Here is a 15,954-nt window from a genome sequence, read left to right on the forward strand (position 1 = left end):
TATCTGCTTTTGTTTTGAATGAAACCTTTTTGCTTCTTTGTTTTTATAGATTGAAGTTTGACATTTTTGTTTCTTTTTATTGACCTTTTATTTTCTAAATAACAAATATACATGTACTTACAAAAAAAATGCACCATAATAATTGGTACTTTTTTCTACATACTATATAATAATTAAAATACTATAAAGACCACATATTAAAGTTTGTCTTCGGTTCGGTTAGATTCAATTTTGAATGGTTTTTTTAAATAAAACGTCGTTCCAAACCAATAATTTTTTGTTTCTCCAAGTACAAACCAAGAGATCCAATTTTACACTTAAAACCCTACCCAAACTAATAAATATATCAGTTCGGTTTTTCTTAGCATTACCATACCAAAGTATTACTCTCCTCTTTTAGTCAATAATTTAAAATCGTAGTCAATCACATTGAACTTGTCTTATAATTCTTCTTTCCAGTTGAGCTACACTCAAGTTTACGCTCGATCCAAGTTCCAATAGATTTTTCAAACCTAAAAATAAATATAAGTGAAAGGAAAGAGAGGGGAAAATAAAAGAAAAAGAAAATTGTTTTGGTTATTTGCAAAATCGTCCCTCCATTTATGTGTTTTTGTTGTTTTCTCCCATATTTTCTTCTCAGCCACACATAGAAGAAGGAATAAAATTGGATCTTAAATGCTTTCTTTCTTCTCCAATGGCTTCCGACAACTCCAACAATTATCGCCATTTCTCTTGGTTCATCAAATCTTGCTTCCCTAACTCCAACGATTCCTCCGCCGCCGTCCCTATCGCCTCCAAATCCTGCTTCCAAACCAACAATACCGCCACCACTCCTCCGGCCGCCCCCGCCGCCATCTCCTCTCTGCCGGACGACCTTCTTTTGGAGTGCCTTTCCAGAGTTTCGTCCACTTCTCTTCCTTCCGTCTCCCTTGTTTGCCGTCACTGGGCTCGGCTTCTTCTCTCTACCACGTTTGTCGATCTCCGCCGTGTTCGAGGCCATTTGGAAGATACTGTTTATGCTGTTTCTGCTACCAATTATGGTCTTTTTGCAGCCAGTTTCAACTTCCGCGACGGCGGTTTGTGGAAGGTTGCGTTGTTTAAAGCGAAGGAGAGTTTGTTTCTTAGTAATTTCTATGGATTGCTCTCTCACGCTCGACTCTCTGCTATTGGACCTAGAATTTACCTAATAGGCCGAAATGCGATGTTTCTGTATGATACTTGGTCTGGAATGGTCACGGCGAGATCTGCGATGAATTTCTCTAGGAAGAAATTCGCCAATGCGGTGATTTCTGGTAGAATCTACGTCGCTGGCGGTGCTCCGACGACGACGGCGGTTGAGATGTACGATCCTGAGACGGACTCGTGGCAAGTCGTTGCTCAGTCGGCGAGAAGACGATACGGTTGCATCGGAGCTGCCGTTGACGGCGTGTTCTACGTTATTGGAGGATTGAAGATCGGAGGAGGAGCTTCAGGTGGATCGGAGGCTCACATCTACGCGAGCTCCATGGATATGTACGATGTGGAGGCGCGTACATGGTTAAGAAGCCGCGCCGTACCGGGAGGAGGCTGCGTGGTAGCGGCGTGTGCGGCGGCGGGACACATTTACGTCCTCGCTAGCCACGCCGTCGAGCTTTCCTTCTGGAAATTCGACGGTAGAAGAAAATGCCCTAACAACACCAATAGAAACAGCAGCAATCAAACCTCAACCAAAACCGCTGGATTCGGCGAATGGTACAGAATAAGAAGTCCACCGCTGCCGCCACAGTTCCGGCTGGACAGTACGGTGAGATTCAGCTGCGTCGGAATGGGAGAGACGGTGGTGCTGATTCAAGTCGCTGGTTGCATCGATGATTTACTCCGCCGAAGCGGAAGAAGCGCGAGAGGACTGAAAGAAGGCTTAGTACTGATTTACGAGACGAAGAGCGGAGACTGGAGGAGAGGGGCGGAAATGCCGGAAGTTATGCAACGCGCCGCCTGCGTATGCGTGGAGTGCTGATGACGCGCCGCCGTGAGAGAGAAATGAAAAAGGGACAAAAGGGGCGCGTGCGTTCACGAAAGCGAGTGAGAAATCGAAATCCGATTGGTTGATTCGTCAATTATTTAAACAAACAGGATCTGGTAAATTCAAGATTTATTTGCATGGGGGCTCTGAACTCTTTCTTTTTCTTTTTTCTTTTTTATTTTATTTTTTAAAAAAGAAAAAAAGGAAAATTGCGGTTTGGATTTTTTTCCAAGGCTCGAGGTCCTGAATTCACTGACATCTTGTTTTTGTAATTTTTGTAATTTTGGATTTTTCTTAATGTTAGATATTTTTTAATCAATCTTAGAATTATTCATTAAGAGAGTCAATATTTGAACCTAATAACATTATGCCAAACTTGGAAGTTCAAAATAAGGTGGAATAAAATTTTATATAGTTAACTTTCTTTTAACTTTCAAGATCCACGAAAAAAATCCGTGTTTAGCTTGATGATAATTGACATGATCTTCAACCTTAATGTTCGATCTTTCATTTTCTCAATTATACTAAAAAAAAATTTATAAAAATAGATTAGAATTCTATTTTAGTCACTATACTTTAGGTTTCATTTCATTTTAGTTATGAATTTTCAAATGATTAATTGTAGTATTTTCGAATATATTCACATAGTGTGTCTTTTCTTATATGAAGATTATTATTTTTATTATTTAACAAGTTTCAATAAAAAAATAATTTAGAAATGCTAAATTTTAAATGTGTTAGAACTAGATGGATTAAATTTGGATAATTGAAAATATGTGAACTAAACTTATAGAGTAGATTGATTAATACATGAACTAAAATAGTATTTTGATGAAAAAATTTGAAAGTGTTGTTCGATGACCATTTAGGCTTTATTTAATAATTGCTTTATTTTTATTTTTTGTTTTTAAAATTTAAGTTTTTAAATAATAAAATCATCATCAAAATGTGTCTAATTTACCTTTTTTATACTTTTAAATTTTATAAAAAGTTGTATTAGATATCAGAACTAGCTTTTAAATTTTCTAAAAAGGTTAAGAAATGGAAAGAGTAAGTTATTGAAATATGAATTCTTTTTAATAATATTTTAATCTGTCAGATTAGAAGAGATGACCATTGCCTCTCCTTGCTTCTTTGCACCCCCACCCTAGAACAAAAGAGTTTAAATGACAAAATTCAATAGAGATTTGGTTCTATTTTCTTAAGTCTCGTGATTTCTTTGGTTAAACAAATACGGTCACACGATATTAATATTTTTTAGTTGTGGCCACGAACTTCTTGGGCCTACTTCTACACTCGAATACCCTAAAAAAAAGTTAAGGGACTAAACTTGTAATTTTTTATTTTTTTTTAAAGATAACGATTTCATAATTTCCATTGGAACTTTTCCATTACATTTGCAAACAATATTTAATACAATGTTGATGTGACATTCTATCAAACAAAATGAAAATTCAGTGTGACTTAACAATGGGTTTGATGGATTTTCACATACCAACCATTACATTTTTAGCACTAATTTGGCAACAATGCGATTATTGATCGATTATCAAATAAAAAAGATAAACAATTCGAAGCTCATTTTTTTTAGGACAGTAGGGAAAAAAGTCTAAATATATTTTAGAAGTTAAAAAAAATGTTATTTTACATTAAAATTTGAGGACAAATGAATAAAAGCAAAATAAGCATGAAAATCTGAGAATTCTTTGGTCCAAAATTCTTGAATACATCTACGAAGTTAATAATTAGAATTCAAAGTTCTCAATAAATGAGTCAATAATTAATTGAAAATTTGCTAATTATGAACATATGCAAACCGAAAATTCCTAATTCCTAATTCCTAAAGAAACATATGGAAAGTTAATAATTAGTAATATAATTTATAGGCAAGATAATTAATGGGTAGGAATAGTAGTAAGGGATGGCTTTTATGGATTACTAATTATAGCTAGCATGCAAGCCACGTCATCATAAATATTTTTCTAAAGTTGATTCTATTATTGCAAAGTTATGTCCCTATGACTTTAATGTTGGATGACTACACTACATAATACATCTCCCTTTCTCTTTCTATCTCTTATCCACAAATCTATTTCAAAGATCCAACTAGAAATAAATATGCACTCTTCACTTCACTCACATTTTCTCATTTCAAATCTTAATAAATTATCATTCAAATTCAATGGTTGAGATTCCAGGATTGCCCTCACAAGATCCAAACATATTAAAAAAAACTTAGAAAAGTAGTCCTATGTTAGATACCATTTTAGTTCCTATACTTTGGAACTTGTACATTTTTTTTTTTTTTTTTGTGTAAAAAACCAAACTTTCATTGAGAAGATGAATGATGAGTAAAACAAAACTGATTATTAATAAAAAAAGGTCTCCAATCCAAAAAAAAATGAAGCTAAACTGATAATTAAAATGAAAGTCCAATGTATCAAACCTCAATCCCTCCCACCTATTACTAAAATTTTATATTGATGTGTCTTTTTTTATTATTATTTGATATCCATGAGAATTCAAGTCAGCGTACACGTACCTCGACTAAGTAGGCCACCATGAATTGAATTTATTCCTTTCATGTCCATCAAATTAATATGATCCTTATTGACCACTAAGTCAACCCATGACGATTAAGTTAATTAAATTAATTAACCTTAAATTGTGAACAGCTAATTTGCGTTTTCTAAGGTCGGCCAATCATTAATCTTCATTTTGGACCAACTTGTTGGGGATCAAAGTATAGAAACCACAAAACTAATTGCATATCTTAACAAAAATAAACTATAATTCCAGGAAAAAAAATTGAAGAAAAATTGTTTCTCTACAAATAATTCAAAACTACAAAATGAATATGTTGGGTCCACAAAAAAGTAAAGAAAAAAGGGGAATCAGATGCACCATCAAAATCACTCTCCATCCAAAAGTTTTATATGACCAAATTCCCAACGGATGTATAACTCAAGGTCTTGTCTATTGGCCCTCATAAGATTAAAATCTGATTTGTAGTACAATTGCACAAACAGGCAAAAATGTAAAAATTGAACTAACCAAACATTGCTTCTCGTGAGCAAGATGAATGAAGCTGCTTATCGTCTTCGCATTCCACGTCCACGGCCACGAAATGCAGCCCCACCACGTCTTCCGCCCATGGCACTGGCAGCAGCTTCTCCCTGTGCGCTCTCGGACTAGTACGATAAAGGTCAGAGGGGAGGAAACATTAATAAAAACGACATATAACTGAGCATAAAAGCAATTGCAAAACAGAGTTAACTCAATCGAGAACCTTGGGATTCTTCACAGTTTCGTCTACACTAAGTATGAGACAAGCTGCCTCTGTAGCAGCATTAATAGCATTTATCTGCAAAACAAATGATTTAGTGTGATAGAAGGTATAAAAAGATCAGATTCAATGTGCTTTCAATCGGCATTTTGGGAGTAAATTTGACAATAACATGTTCTTTTAATCCATCAAAATTAATTTAATACTCAATTTTACACTTTCAAATCATCAAAATATTAGTAATGAAAGATTAAAAGCATGTTTTAGAGTCATTTTGAAAATGACAAAAGTGATTTTAACTATTTCAGAATCACTTTCAAATATGCACGTATTGTTTTTACAGTTATGAGCAAGCAATCAGATACCTTCACAACAGCAGGTTCCCATACAAAGTTAGCAAATGAATCAGCAACTCCACCGGTGTTAATGTCCACCCCAAATGGTGCACCCTCACCTATTTGAGAACATCAACATGTCAATATACAAGCATTTGAAAACTGATGTAGCATAGTAAATCCAAGGGCAGACAAACTATATTTGGGCCAAATAAAATCAGAATTAAACAAATGGATCGCTACATCATGTAGTTTAATTAAATGCGACCATTTACCGAGTGAGTGAAAGGATGTCAAGAGAAAGCAATACTGAGGCAGGAAATCCTACCTGAAGGATGAGCATGCTTTTGTCGCAATTTGTTGAGCACATCGGTAGCATCGAACCCAGCATTGTCACACAGTTGTCTGGGAATAACCTACAGGACCACAGTAAGACAGCCCAGTAATCAGTAAGGCATCCCTCCAAAAACCATGAATTAGACCAAGATCCTCCTACTACAGTAGCATTAGTGATGTAATCTGAGAGTTCCATGAGTTTTCCTTTTATTTTTAAACAACCTTGTATCCAATTCTTTAAGTTCTAAGCTAGTACTGTCCAAGTTCTATAAATTATTTATTCAGTAGCCTTTAGTATAAAAGTTACTGTTGGTAACTGTTTTAAATAGGTTGTTACAAGAGTTTTAGTATTTAAGCTTAAACTCTTCCCTTCATTCAACACATCTTTGAGGCATTTTTTCAAACTTAGTATTCTCACAACTTGAACTCATCAAGTTTGGTATTAGAGCCCCACGTCAACTCCATGGCTGGTAGAGTTGCTGTCAATACCAGCAAGGGGAAGAATGTAGAGGACCTTCCCGATCAGGTTGAAATTCTTTCTCCGAGGACATCAATGGCCCGATTGTTGGCTGTGGAGGAGACAATCGGAGAGATGAATACTGGACTGGACAAACTAAATACATCAGTAGCAAGAATATAAAGACAGATGGAACTTGTCTGGATGAACTTTCCTCAACAAGCAGACGAAAACAGAGGAGGTGATCAACAAAGGAGACTGAGGCTGAGAGGAGCAGGTGGACAACGAAGGGAAGTTAGCCCGGATAATTCTACTTCTCCAGAGAGAAATCGGCCAGCTTTCCAAGCTCCAAGACTCCAAGGACGCAACCAAGAAGATCTTCATATCAGTCCCATCTTCAACGTGGCTGATCTAACAGAATATTTTCCACTGGACCAGCTCAATCTTTCAGCCTAAACTCGAGGACGTGTTTTCCTTTCACTTACACAGGAGGAATTTGATGTAATCTAAGAGTTCCAAGAGTTTTCCTTTTATTTTTAAACAACCTAGTATCCAATTCTTTAAGTTCTAAGCTTGTACTGTTCCAAGTTCTTTAAATTCTTTATTCAGTAGCCTTTAGTAGAAAAGATACTCTATGTAGCCGTTTTAAATAGGTTGTTACAAGAGTTCTAGTATTTAAGCTAAACTCTTCTCTTCATTCAATACATCTTTGAGGCATTTTTTCAAACTTCGTATTCTCTCACAACTTGATCTCATCGATTAAGAAGAGAAACATTGTCCATGTTTTTATGAATCATCATCTTTGAGGCATTTTTTCAAATTTAGTATTCTCTCACAACTTGAACTCATCGATTAAGAAGAGAAACATTGTCCATGTTTTTATGAATCATCATTCAGCAGGATAAGCTGATGATGTTCAAGTACGAGTAGCAGACAATAATATCATTAACAATAGCCTGAAGGTAAAAAAAATAGTTTTTTTGGAAAATGCTCCCCTCTCTCCTCTCTCATCCTCCCTCTTTCCCCCTTCCCATCCCCTTTCTCCACCTCCACTCTTCCTTCACCGACCAGTTAGGCTTGTCAGGAAGACAGAGCGACATCCTCTTCCTCCACTTTCCTCCACCATCGATCGGAAAACCTTTTCTCTAGAAATCTCCCATGGAGTTAGGATCACCAAATCACGAGGGACAAGTCTTTTACTCTCTCTCTTAAGAAAGAATCCCTCTCATAGTTACACTCGCTTTTTCTTCGTTGATTAAAGCTCTCTTGAACCAAAAGTTCTACATCAAATCTCTAATTGAAAAGGCCATTTTGCTGAAATCACAAAGTTCGGAATCAATGGAGGGTTTAACAAGATTATTCTACCAAGCGGAGCCAACAAATTCGGTTGGAAAGGGTTCTTTCGATTGCTCAACACACCACAAACATTACCCACTAACAATCACCAACCCATCTCTAGTTCAACAACACAATCCTATAAAGATGTTCTCCACAAAACCAAAAACCCCCTTGACCAACGAAAAGTCCATCCTTGCTCTTCAAAAGTTGTTCCACTTACATCCTCCCCTCCCCCTCATGAAAGTTTGCTGATTTCTACCCCGAAAAAGTGATCATTATCATCAGACAACATTACCATGATAACTGGCATGAGATTCTTAAGGCTCTACATTGGGAAGTTCTTGATTTTGGCTCTATCAGCCCTATTCAATCAAACAAGGCCATCTTAGCTATCGAAACAAGGAGCACGTGAGATATTATGCAATATCAAGGTCGGTTCTTTCTTGGTGAAATTTCAACCATGGAGATGTGAGTCATTCTATAGAGACCAACAGGTGCCCACTTATAGGGGATGGATCAAGATTAAAACTTTACCATTGATAGATGGTCCTATGGATCCTTTCAACACATTGGTGATCAATGTGGGGGTTTCTTGGAAGTGGCCAATAAGACTTTATCCTGAATGGATATGATTCAGGCTTGTACTAAAGTGAAGGAAAACCATTCTGGATTCTTGTCGGCCAGTATTAGTCTTCCTTCTTCATCCATAGAAGCAATCTCAATCAGCATAGAGCCTTTTTTTTTGTTAAGTTCTTCTCCACACTGGATACATGGCAGATAGGCATGGAGTGATACCCTCGACGGCGAGTGGGTTTCAGAGAATGGAAGCCACTTCCTCACACAAATATTTCCTTCTCCTACCGAGGAGGGGTCAGAAATTGGACGCTCAGCAGCTGGTCTTTTAACCATTGAACCTATTCCTCCATCCTCTTTACCCACTGGTTTTGCATGTGAAATTGGTACATCTGTTTTGTCTTCTGATCCACACATCCTCTGCCTCAAGCTGACCAATGAGCATTCTTCCATACTGTGCATTGTTGAAGGGACTGCTCTGACCGTAACTACCTCTTGACCTAACCAAGCTTGCATGTGAGAACAGTGAAATAGAGTTGTCTTCTTCTGCACGCATCCCATCATCCAATAAACCAAACAATGAGCTTGAGTGTACAACAGGTGGTTTTGCCATTACTTCTAAATCACACCTCCCACTGGTTGATGTTCACACCTTCCAAATTGATGAAGCTACTTTTTCTGCCACCATGCAAAATGATGGTATGACAGTCCCCTCTGATCTCTCACAACCTAACCCATCAACAATCACATCACCACTTGTTGCCTCTCAAAAGCGACCTGTCTCTTCAACTCCCACAAGCTCTCCTTCGGTAGACCAATCCCCATCCCTTTCCCACAAATCTTCCACTCTACCTTTGGTTAAAAACACAATAGCCATCTCATCTACCCAACCCCATCTTTCTTCCTCATCAGCATTGGATCCCAACCCATTCACTGCCAAACCAAACCCAACTGGTACCCCCCCCCCCCCCCCCATATTTCTTCCCCCTCACCTTTGAAAAATCCCGATAACATATTGAAATCCTCCCCTAGAAATGATCCCCCTTCAACTACCATCCCGAATCATTCTTCTAGAAGCAATAACACCATTGAACCTTCTCCCTTTACTAAACGCACGGTCTTTCGCTCGGGCACCAAACACTCCACGGCCATTGTTGCTCTACCATCAGATGCCGGCACGGACGCATACCTTCCCAGCCCCATGCCCTTGTCGCCTACTACTCATCACAACCACAGTGAAGAAGATTAGTTTGACTACATTCCAGAAAATTCATTTGAATCCTTCAACCCTACTCCCCATTTGATGGCCTTGGAACCGTGGTCCAGAGATCTTGGCCTTTGCATTAAAGTAATCCTGACTCGCAAATATTCCAATCGGGTCTTTATGAGGAAAAAAAGGGATTGGGAGAACTACAAAACCTATAGAGTTCTATCTCTTATGACAAAAAAGCAAAAACTTTGCTTAGAGAAGAATCCACATGGCGCGAGTCTGCTCTCTTATCCCCTGATAACGGCTTAGATGATGCAACAATCCGGGTTTCTCTGAATATCCTTCAGCCATGGGATTATTGCTCAGCCAAATCACCTTTTCCGGATTTGCTACCCGCTTTTAGTGTTGGGATCTTATTTTTTTTGTATGGATATTATGGCTTTATCTCTGTTTCGGTTTTTCGTTTGTAATATCCTGGGTTTTCTGTTCTTTTTTCTTTGGCTTCATTGTATCTATCTTTGATCTCTCTTCTATCTCTTTGGATATTTCATTCATCAAGGAAATGTTTTTATCCCAAAAAACATTAGTCTGAAGGTAAGAGAATGTAAAAAGTAATGTTTACTAATTTTATCAGCCAATTGCTTCAATCCCTTCTACCATTTCAAATGGAATATAATAAGGTAGAACACCCAGCCCTTGCCTTCCTATCCTATTTTTACAGGATACATTTTCATTACATTCCTAATTCTTTTAACAGGCACGAAAGGGCCAACTCAAATTTATCAGGCGAAAAAGCAGGGAAAAAATATTTGACAGACGTTGATTTCAATTCTTTTGGAAATAAATGCAACTGAAGTACAGAATATCATTCCTTCGTTTGAAAATTTCAGTGCAGAAGTTTCGTTTAGACCAGAAAATACTTATACTGTCATCACTACTTGCCTCCGCACATCCTTGGTTAACGAATCCATTTATATAATTACTTAAATGATGCTATGATTTCATTGGACAACTGTCGTGTCCTTGGCCATTGAAAATCATTTTTTTCCTCTGTCTGGAAAGGCAGGGAAAAAAATATTTGACAAACGTTTCCAGACAGGAGGAAAAAAATGATTTTCAATGGCCGAGGACACAAGATGAAGTTGTCCAATGAAACCATAGCATCATTTAAGTAATTATATAAATGGATTCGTTAACCAAGGATGCGCAGAGGAGTAGTGATGACAGTATAAAATATTTTCTGGTCTAAACGAAACTTCTGCACTGAAAATTTCCAAACGAATGAATGATATTCTGTACTTCAGTTGCGTTTATTTCCAAAAGAATGAAAATCTTTCCGATTTAACTCCAAAAAGTCATTATTTCATTTATTTACCATTTTCCTCTTTTTAGTAACCCACAAAAGAGCAAAGGGGCACAAACTAACTAAAACAATAGCTCCCATCCAACAAAATCGAGACCATGATCATAATTACAAAAGAGTCTATTAAGACACCAACAGGGAGACCTTAAACCGATCCCCCTCTCAAACCTCCTCACTGGATTTCTTAATCTCTCTAAAAATCCTATTATTCCTCTCAATCCAAATACCTCAAACAGCAGGAAACAGAAGGGCAATTCTCACAAAAGGGCAAACATAAGAGAACCCCCTCAATCATGGAGAAACAATCTCTCCTCCAAGCCATACGAACACTAAAAGCCAACAACCATCCATTCCAAATCGTTTGCACAAAATGACAATCCCACAGGAGGTGATGAAGGTTCCCCTAAATATAGTCATTATTAAAAAGATCTCATAGGATACCATCTTCCACCCAGCAACAGAAGGTCTTAACCTCACATTTCACCATAAGTGGACACACGTTAAGGTATCAAAACCCAAGAGTAGAAAAAAAGTTGTGTACAGTATCCATCAGTGTTAAAGTAATCAACAACGAGTCTAACTCCATTACTTTTCCGTGGAATTTACATATTAGACATGAGATCAGTGTTAAAGAAATCAACAACTGGTCTAATCCCCCTCTTTTTGTATCTTTCTTAATGAAAGTCTTGTTTNGCAAAAAAAAAAATGTAGATACTATGTTTCCATCGTAGTAATTATTACAATTAGAAAACTTGAACTTCGGCATTCCATAACCTCATAGAAGTAAGGAGCATGCTATTCCTCTCCATATAAAGAGTAATTAGGTAAATCATCTGACCTACAAGTAGATTTTACTCGAAGAACGTGTGTCTTAGCCAATGAGTCTTAATACTACAGAACATATGAACTCAAGTAGGAAAAAATAAGCAAGACCATTGATCTACCTCAAGAGCTTTGGCATATGAGTTGATAAAAAGTTGAGACTTGCCAGCTATTGTGCGTGCATGTTGCCTCAAATATCGACTGATCTCCATCTGCCACAAAGTGATTGAGTAGACAAAAGTGAGATGGGAATATTTAAATCAAAGACGAACGGTCAAATTAAGTTCTAACTGAAATCGTAAATAATACATCTATTGCTCCGCCACCAGCAACAACAGTAGAATTCTTCAGTGCTCTTCTTACAATCATGATTGCATCATGCAAGCTACGCTCTGCTTCTTCAATAAACTAAACGATCATAGCAGTACAGCAAAATCAGAATAATTGACGGACGGAAGGTATATAGTTTCCTGTTTTCAACAAAAGCCATACCTGATCAGCTCCGCCTCGAAGGACTATGGTGGCTGTTCTACCTGATGGACAGCCACTGAATATATTATATCTTTCATTACCAACTTGCTTTTCCTCAAAAACCTCACATGTCCCAAGAACCTTTAAGCCAACAAAGTAAAATAACGTCACACAGTCATTATGAAAGAAAATGAACAACAAGAACATAAGTTCCAATATAATTACTTAAAATTACTATAACAGAAAGAAAACCTACATCATCAATAATGTTGTTAACAGATGTCTGTACAGTTCCACCAGTTGCAGCAGCAACCCTTTGTAGATCTTCCTCAGCTACACGACCGGCACAGAAAATATCTCGGTCTGCGAAATACTGTTAAAAAGGAAACCATTGATGGATTTAGAGGCAACTTCACTAGATGATTTGTGATAATATTTGTTAATGTTTCAAAAAAAGTTACTTCCTTCACAATATACATTGTCTAGAATCTTATTGACTACCAAGAATACTGGAGATGAAATCATTGTGAGAAAAGACAAATAACAACCTGTGTGCCAAGATCACCAATAGCCAAACGTGAAAGAACAACCTTGGCTCCACTCTCTACACATTTGTCTAATTTTTCATAAATAATATTCCATTCTGCATCAACAATGGACTGATACTGCGATGGATCAGAGAGCCTACAAAAAAACAATTCCTGGAAGTTTAGTACAGTTATAGTAGAAAGGGGGGACTTCTGTAAACTGAATCCTACCGTATCTCTGCATTTTCTTTCTCTGATTTCAGTTCCAGTTCAATATTTAGCAAGAGAATTTTCGGATTTGAAAACTTCTTAGGCTGCTGTTCGAATCCTGCATAAGAAAATGTCTTCTTGAAGGCAACACCATTTACCAGGAAGGAGTCACGCATGGTCCCTCCAGGAACCTGACAAGGCACATCAAAGTTCCAACAGCTTAACCATTTAGCAAACGAACCAGTCTTTACATTAAAATCATGCCAATGTGAAACTGAAATAAAAAATTATTATCAAAAACCAAAATTTGTACATAAATAAATAACTGTGGAGAAGAAATTTGATTCGGAAGGTTTCAACAACAACATACTGTTTAAGTGCGCACATAATGGTCAGAATCACATTAAGAAATGAGTCAAAAACTGAGCCTGATGAGTGATGTCTACCACAAAACCTTGTGCTTGAATCAATACAGCCGAAGAAAATATACATTATGCAGAAGGGAAGGTGCTAAAACATTGTTAATACTCCAGATCTAAAGCACCTTTTCCACACTGCCTCAAAATTCACAAAAGGCAGTTTAACAACACAGTAGTCTTTTTCCTTTTTTTCTTACAAAAAAAATGAAGAAATATGATATGTAACACATCATCCATTAATCAATCTCTTCCGCCCATGATATTTCAAATTTGACAATTTAGCATCTTCAGTTCAGAAAAGTCCAAACACAAATTACAATACTACACAGCAGACTCATTTTATGTTCCACCTGACAAGTGTTATATCAGTACCCTTGGAGCAAAATAACGAAGAATGTAAGAATTAATCAGGGTACAAACCTTCTTTATACCAATCATATTTAGCCTATCTTCATTGCCAATTGCAATAACAGCATCAACAACCATTGATGCAAAGAAATCCTTCTCTCCACCAATGAGCTTAGATGAAAGTGTTGTTGCAGCACATTTAGCCAACAAGCTTTTCTTTTCCTCCAAGCTCTTCCCCTCTATACTGATTGCCAACTCTTTTACTTTCTCAATTGCCTACCAAACAAACCCAGTCAGAGGAGAGTTAGGATTAACATTCAACCCATAAATGTAACAGACATGGGAATTAAAATCAGATACCAAATGGCTCGCAGTCCGATAGCTGCGTATTAAATTTTGAGAGTGGACTCCATCCTCGATAAAAGGCTTGGCCTCCTTCAAAAACTCAGCAGCAAGAAGAACAACAGTTGTTGTCCCATCACCAACCTGGAACACAACGTTAAATAGTTATGTGGACATTCCCACCAGGAAGAGTATATGTGAAGTATCTTGATTTCATTTTCCTTTTTCATTTCCTTTTTGTTCTTGGGAGAACCATCGGAGTAATTAGAAAAACTAGAACCAATAAAAAAACATAGTGGGAGCATATGAGGAACTATTATAACCCAAATACTCTTTGAGGTTCAAAATGTATCACTGTTTATTCAAGAATTACGTGATTTTGTGCAATAGGAAACAAAACATTTACTTAAGCTTATTAATTCCAATATGCCACTTAAGGTACATGAAAATAATTAAGCATACAAAAGCCAATGACTTCGTACAGAAATATGTGACGCAACTCACAAATCTCTATAGAAAATCTTGATTTCACATTAGAGATCAGACAGATCCAGAAAGTTATTTTAGAATAAAAAAGTAAACAATGTTTTGTAAGCTCTCAAAACCTGCATTACTTGCCTGCTGCAATGGAAAAGCAAAAAAAAAAATCAAACAAAAAAAAATGAACATACAACTACTCTTGAACTTTATAGGGAGTTTTTTCCTTTTCTAAAGCAACAAAAATGATAGCTCGATCGCTGAAGAGCCTCACACTTTCTCATTTTCAGCACCCTAACTAAAAAAGTGCTGGAAAGTATACAAATTCTAGAAAGCCCATATCCTGGGCTTAAATTTATTCCAATACATCAATTCAAATTGAGCAAGCTAACTACATAACAAAATCCAAAACCAAGGAACTAACCATCCGGCTATTTCTATGAAAAACCAAACACAGAGTCGTGAATCGAACACAACAACTCCAGCTGCATAATCAACAACGAGAAAGAAGAACAAACAAACCAGGGTAATACCTCGGAGTCCTGCGACTTGGCTATGTCCACGAGGATCTTAGCAGCAGGATGAACGATATCGAGGAGCTTCATAATAGTAGCACCATCATTAGAAATGGTGACATTACCCTTATCGTCGTGGATGAGCTTGTCCATACCTCTAGGTCCCAAGGTGGTACGCACCACATCGGCCACTGCTGTGCAGGCATTGATGTTGCTTACCAACTGCGCCTTGCCTTGGGAAGTATCCGTTCCCTCTTTCAGCAGTATGATCTGAGGTTGCTGTACATTTTCCCCCACAGACACAGAGTTAAATATGGTGAAGGAACTGGAAAAGACCAGAAATCTTGCATGAGAGGGGAAAAGAAGAAGATGAGATTGTGAGTGCTTACCAGCATGGCTGCCATTGTTGGAGACGTGGAGGTGGGAGTAGAAGGGAAGTGAAGAAGGTGGTAAGTGTTTGTGTTGGTCTCTAGGGTTTTGTGGGGAGTTGGGGAAGAAGCACTTGTGCGTCGAGAAGAAATGAGATTTCTTTTTTTTCTTTTTTTTCTTTTTAGGTTAAATTATAATTTTATGAGTTTGCTCCTCCAATTTTTAACTTTCAATCAATTTCATCTCAAAACTTTTAATGTGTATGTAAGTAAATTAGATTTATTATATTTTAATATGGGTTGTTTTTAAATATAGAAAAATAAATCAAAATGCTTATAAAACATAACAAAATTTTAGAATTATCAATGATAAACGCGGATAGACATTGATAGACTTCTATCAGTGTCTCTCAGAGACATTGTTAGACACTAATAGAAGTCTATCAGTATTTATCAACGTCTATCATTCATATTTCCAAAATTTTGTCATATTTTGTAAATATTTTCCAACAGTTTTACCATTTGAAATAATTTTTCTTTTAATATTATATATAA

General features: G+C 37.0%; 2 protein-coding genes across 2 annotated transcripts; one reads left to right on the forward strand and one right to left on the reverse strand.

Moving 5' to 3' along the window:
- Positions 1-557: 557 nt before the first annotated feature.
- On the forward strand, positions 558-2,349 carry LOC120071014 (F-box/kelch-repeat protein At5g26960). Its single transcript, XM_039022998.1, has one exon. The coding sequence runs from the start codon at positions 695-697 to the stop codon at positions 1,994-1,996; it is 1,302 nt and encodes a 433-aa protein (XP_038878926.1). The 5' UTR covers positions 558-694; the 3' UTR covers positions 1,997-2,349.
- Positions 2,350-4,785: 2,436 nt separating this feature from the next.
- On the reverse strand, positions 4,786-15,581 carry LOC120071013 (T-complex protein 1 subunit eta). Its single transcript, XM_039022997.1, has 14 exons — positions 15,421-15,581; positions 15,050-15,310; positions 14,058-14,183; positions 13,770-13,973; positions 12,952-13,121; positions 12,742-12,877; positions 12,450-12,566; positions 12,215-12,334; positions 12,032-12,130; positions 11,845-11,934; positions 5,952-6,039; positions 5,654-5,742; positions 5,292-5,366; positions 4,786-5,193 (listed from the first exon to the last, which is right to left on the reverse strand). Exons 1-14 carry the CDS (start codon positions 15,433-15,435, stop codon positions 5,095-5,097), a joined length of 1,689 nt encoding a protein of 562 aa, XP_038878925.1. The 5' UTR covers positions 15,436-15,581; the 3' UTR covers positions 4,786-5,094.
- Between the last annotated feature and the right edge of the window lie 373 nt (positions 15,582-15,954).

This window comes from Benincasa hispida, chromosome 2, assembly GCF_009727055.1.
Source record: "Benincasa hispida cultivar B227 chromosome 2, ASM972705v1, whole genome shotgun sequence".
Lineage (NCBI taxonomy): Eukaryota > Viridiplantae > Streptophyta > Magnoliopsida > Cucurbitales > Cucurbitaceae > Benincasa > Benincasa hispida.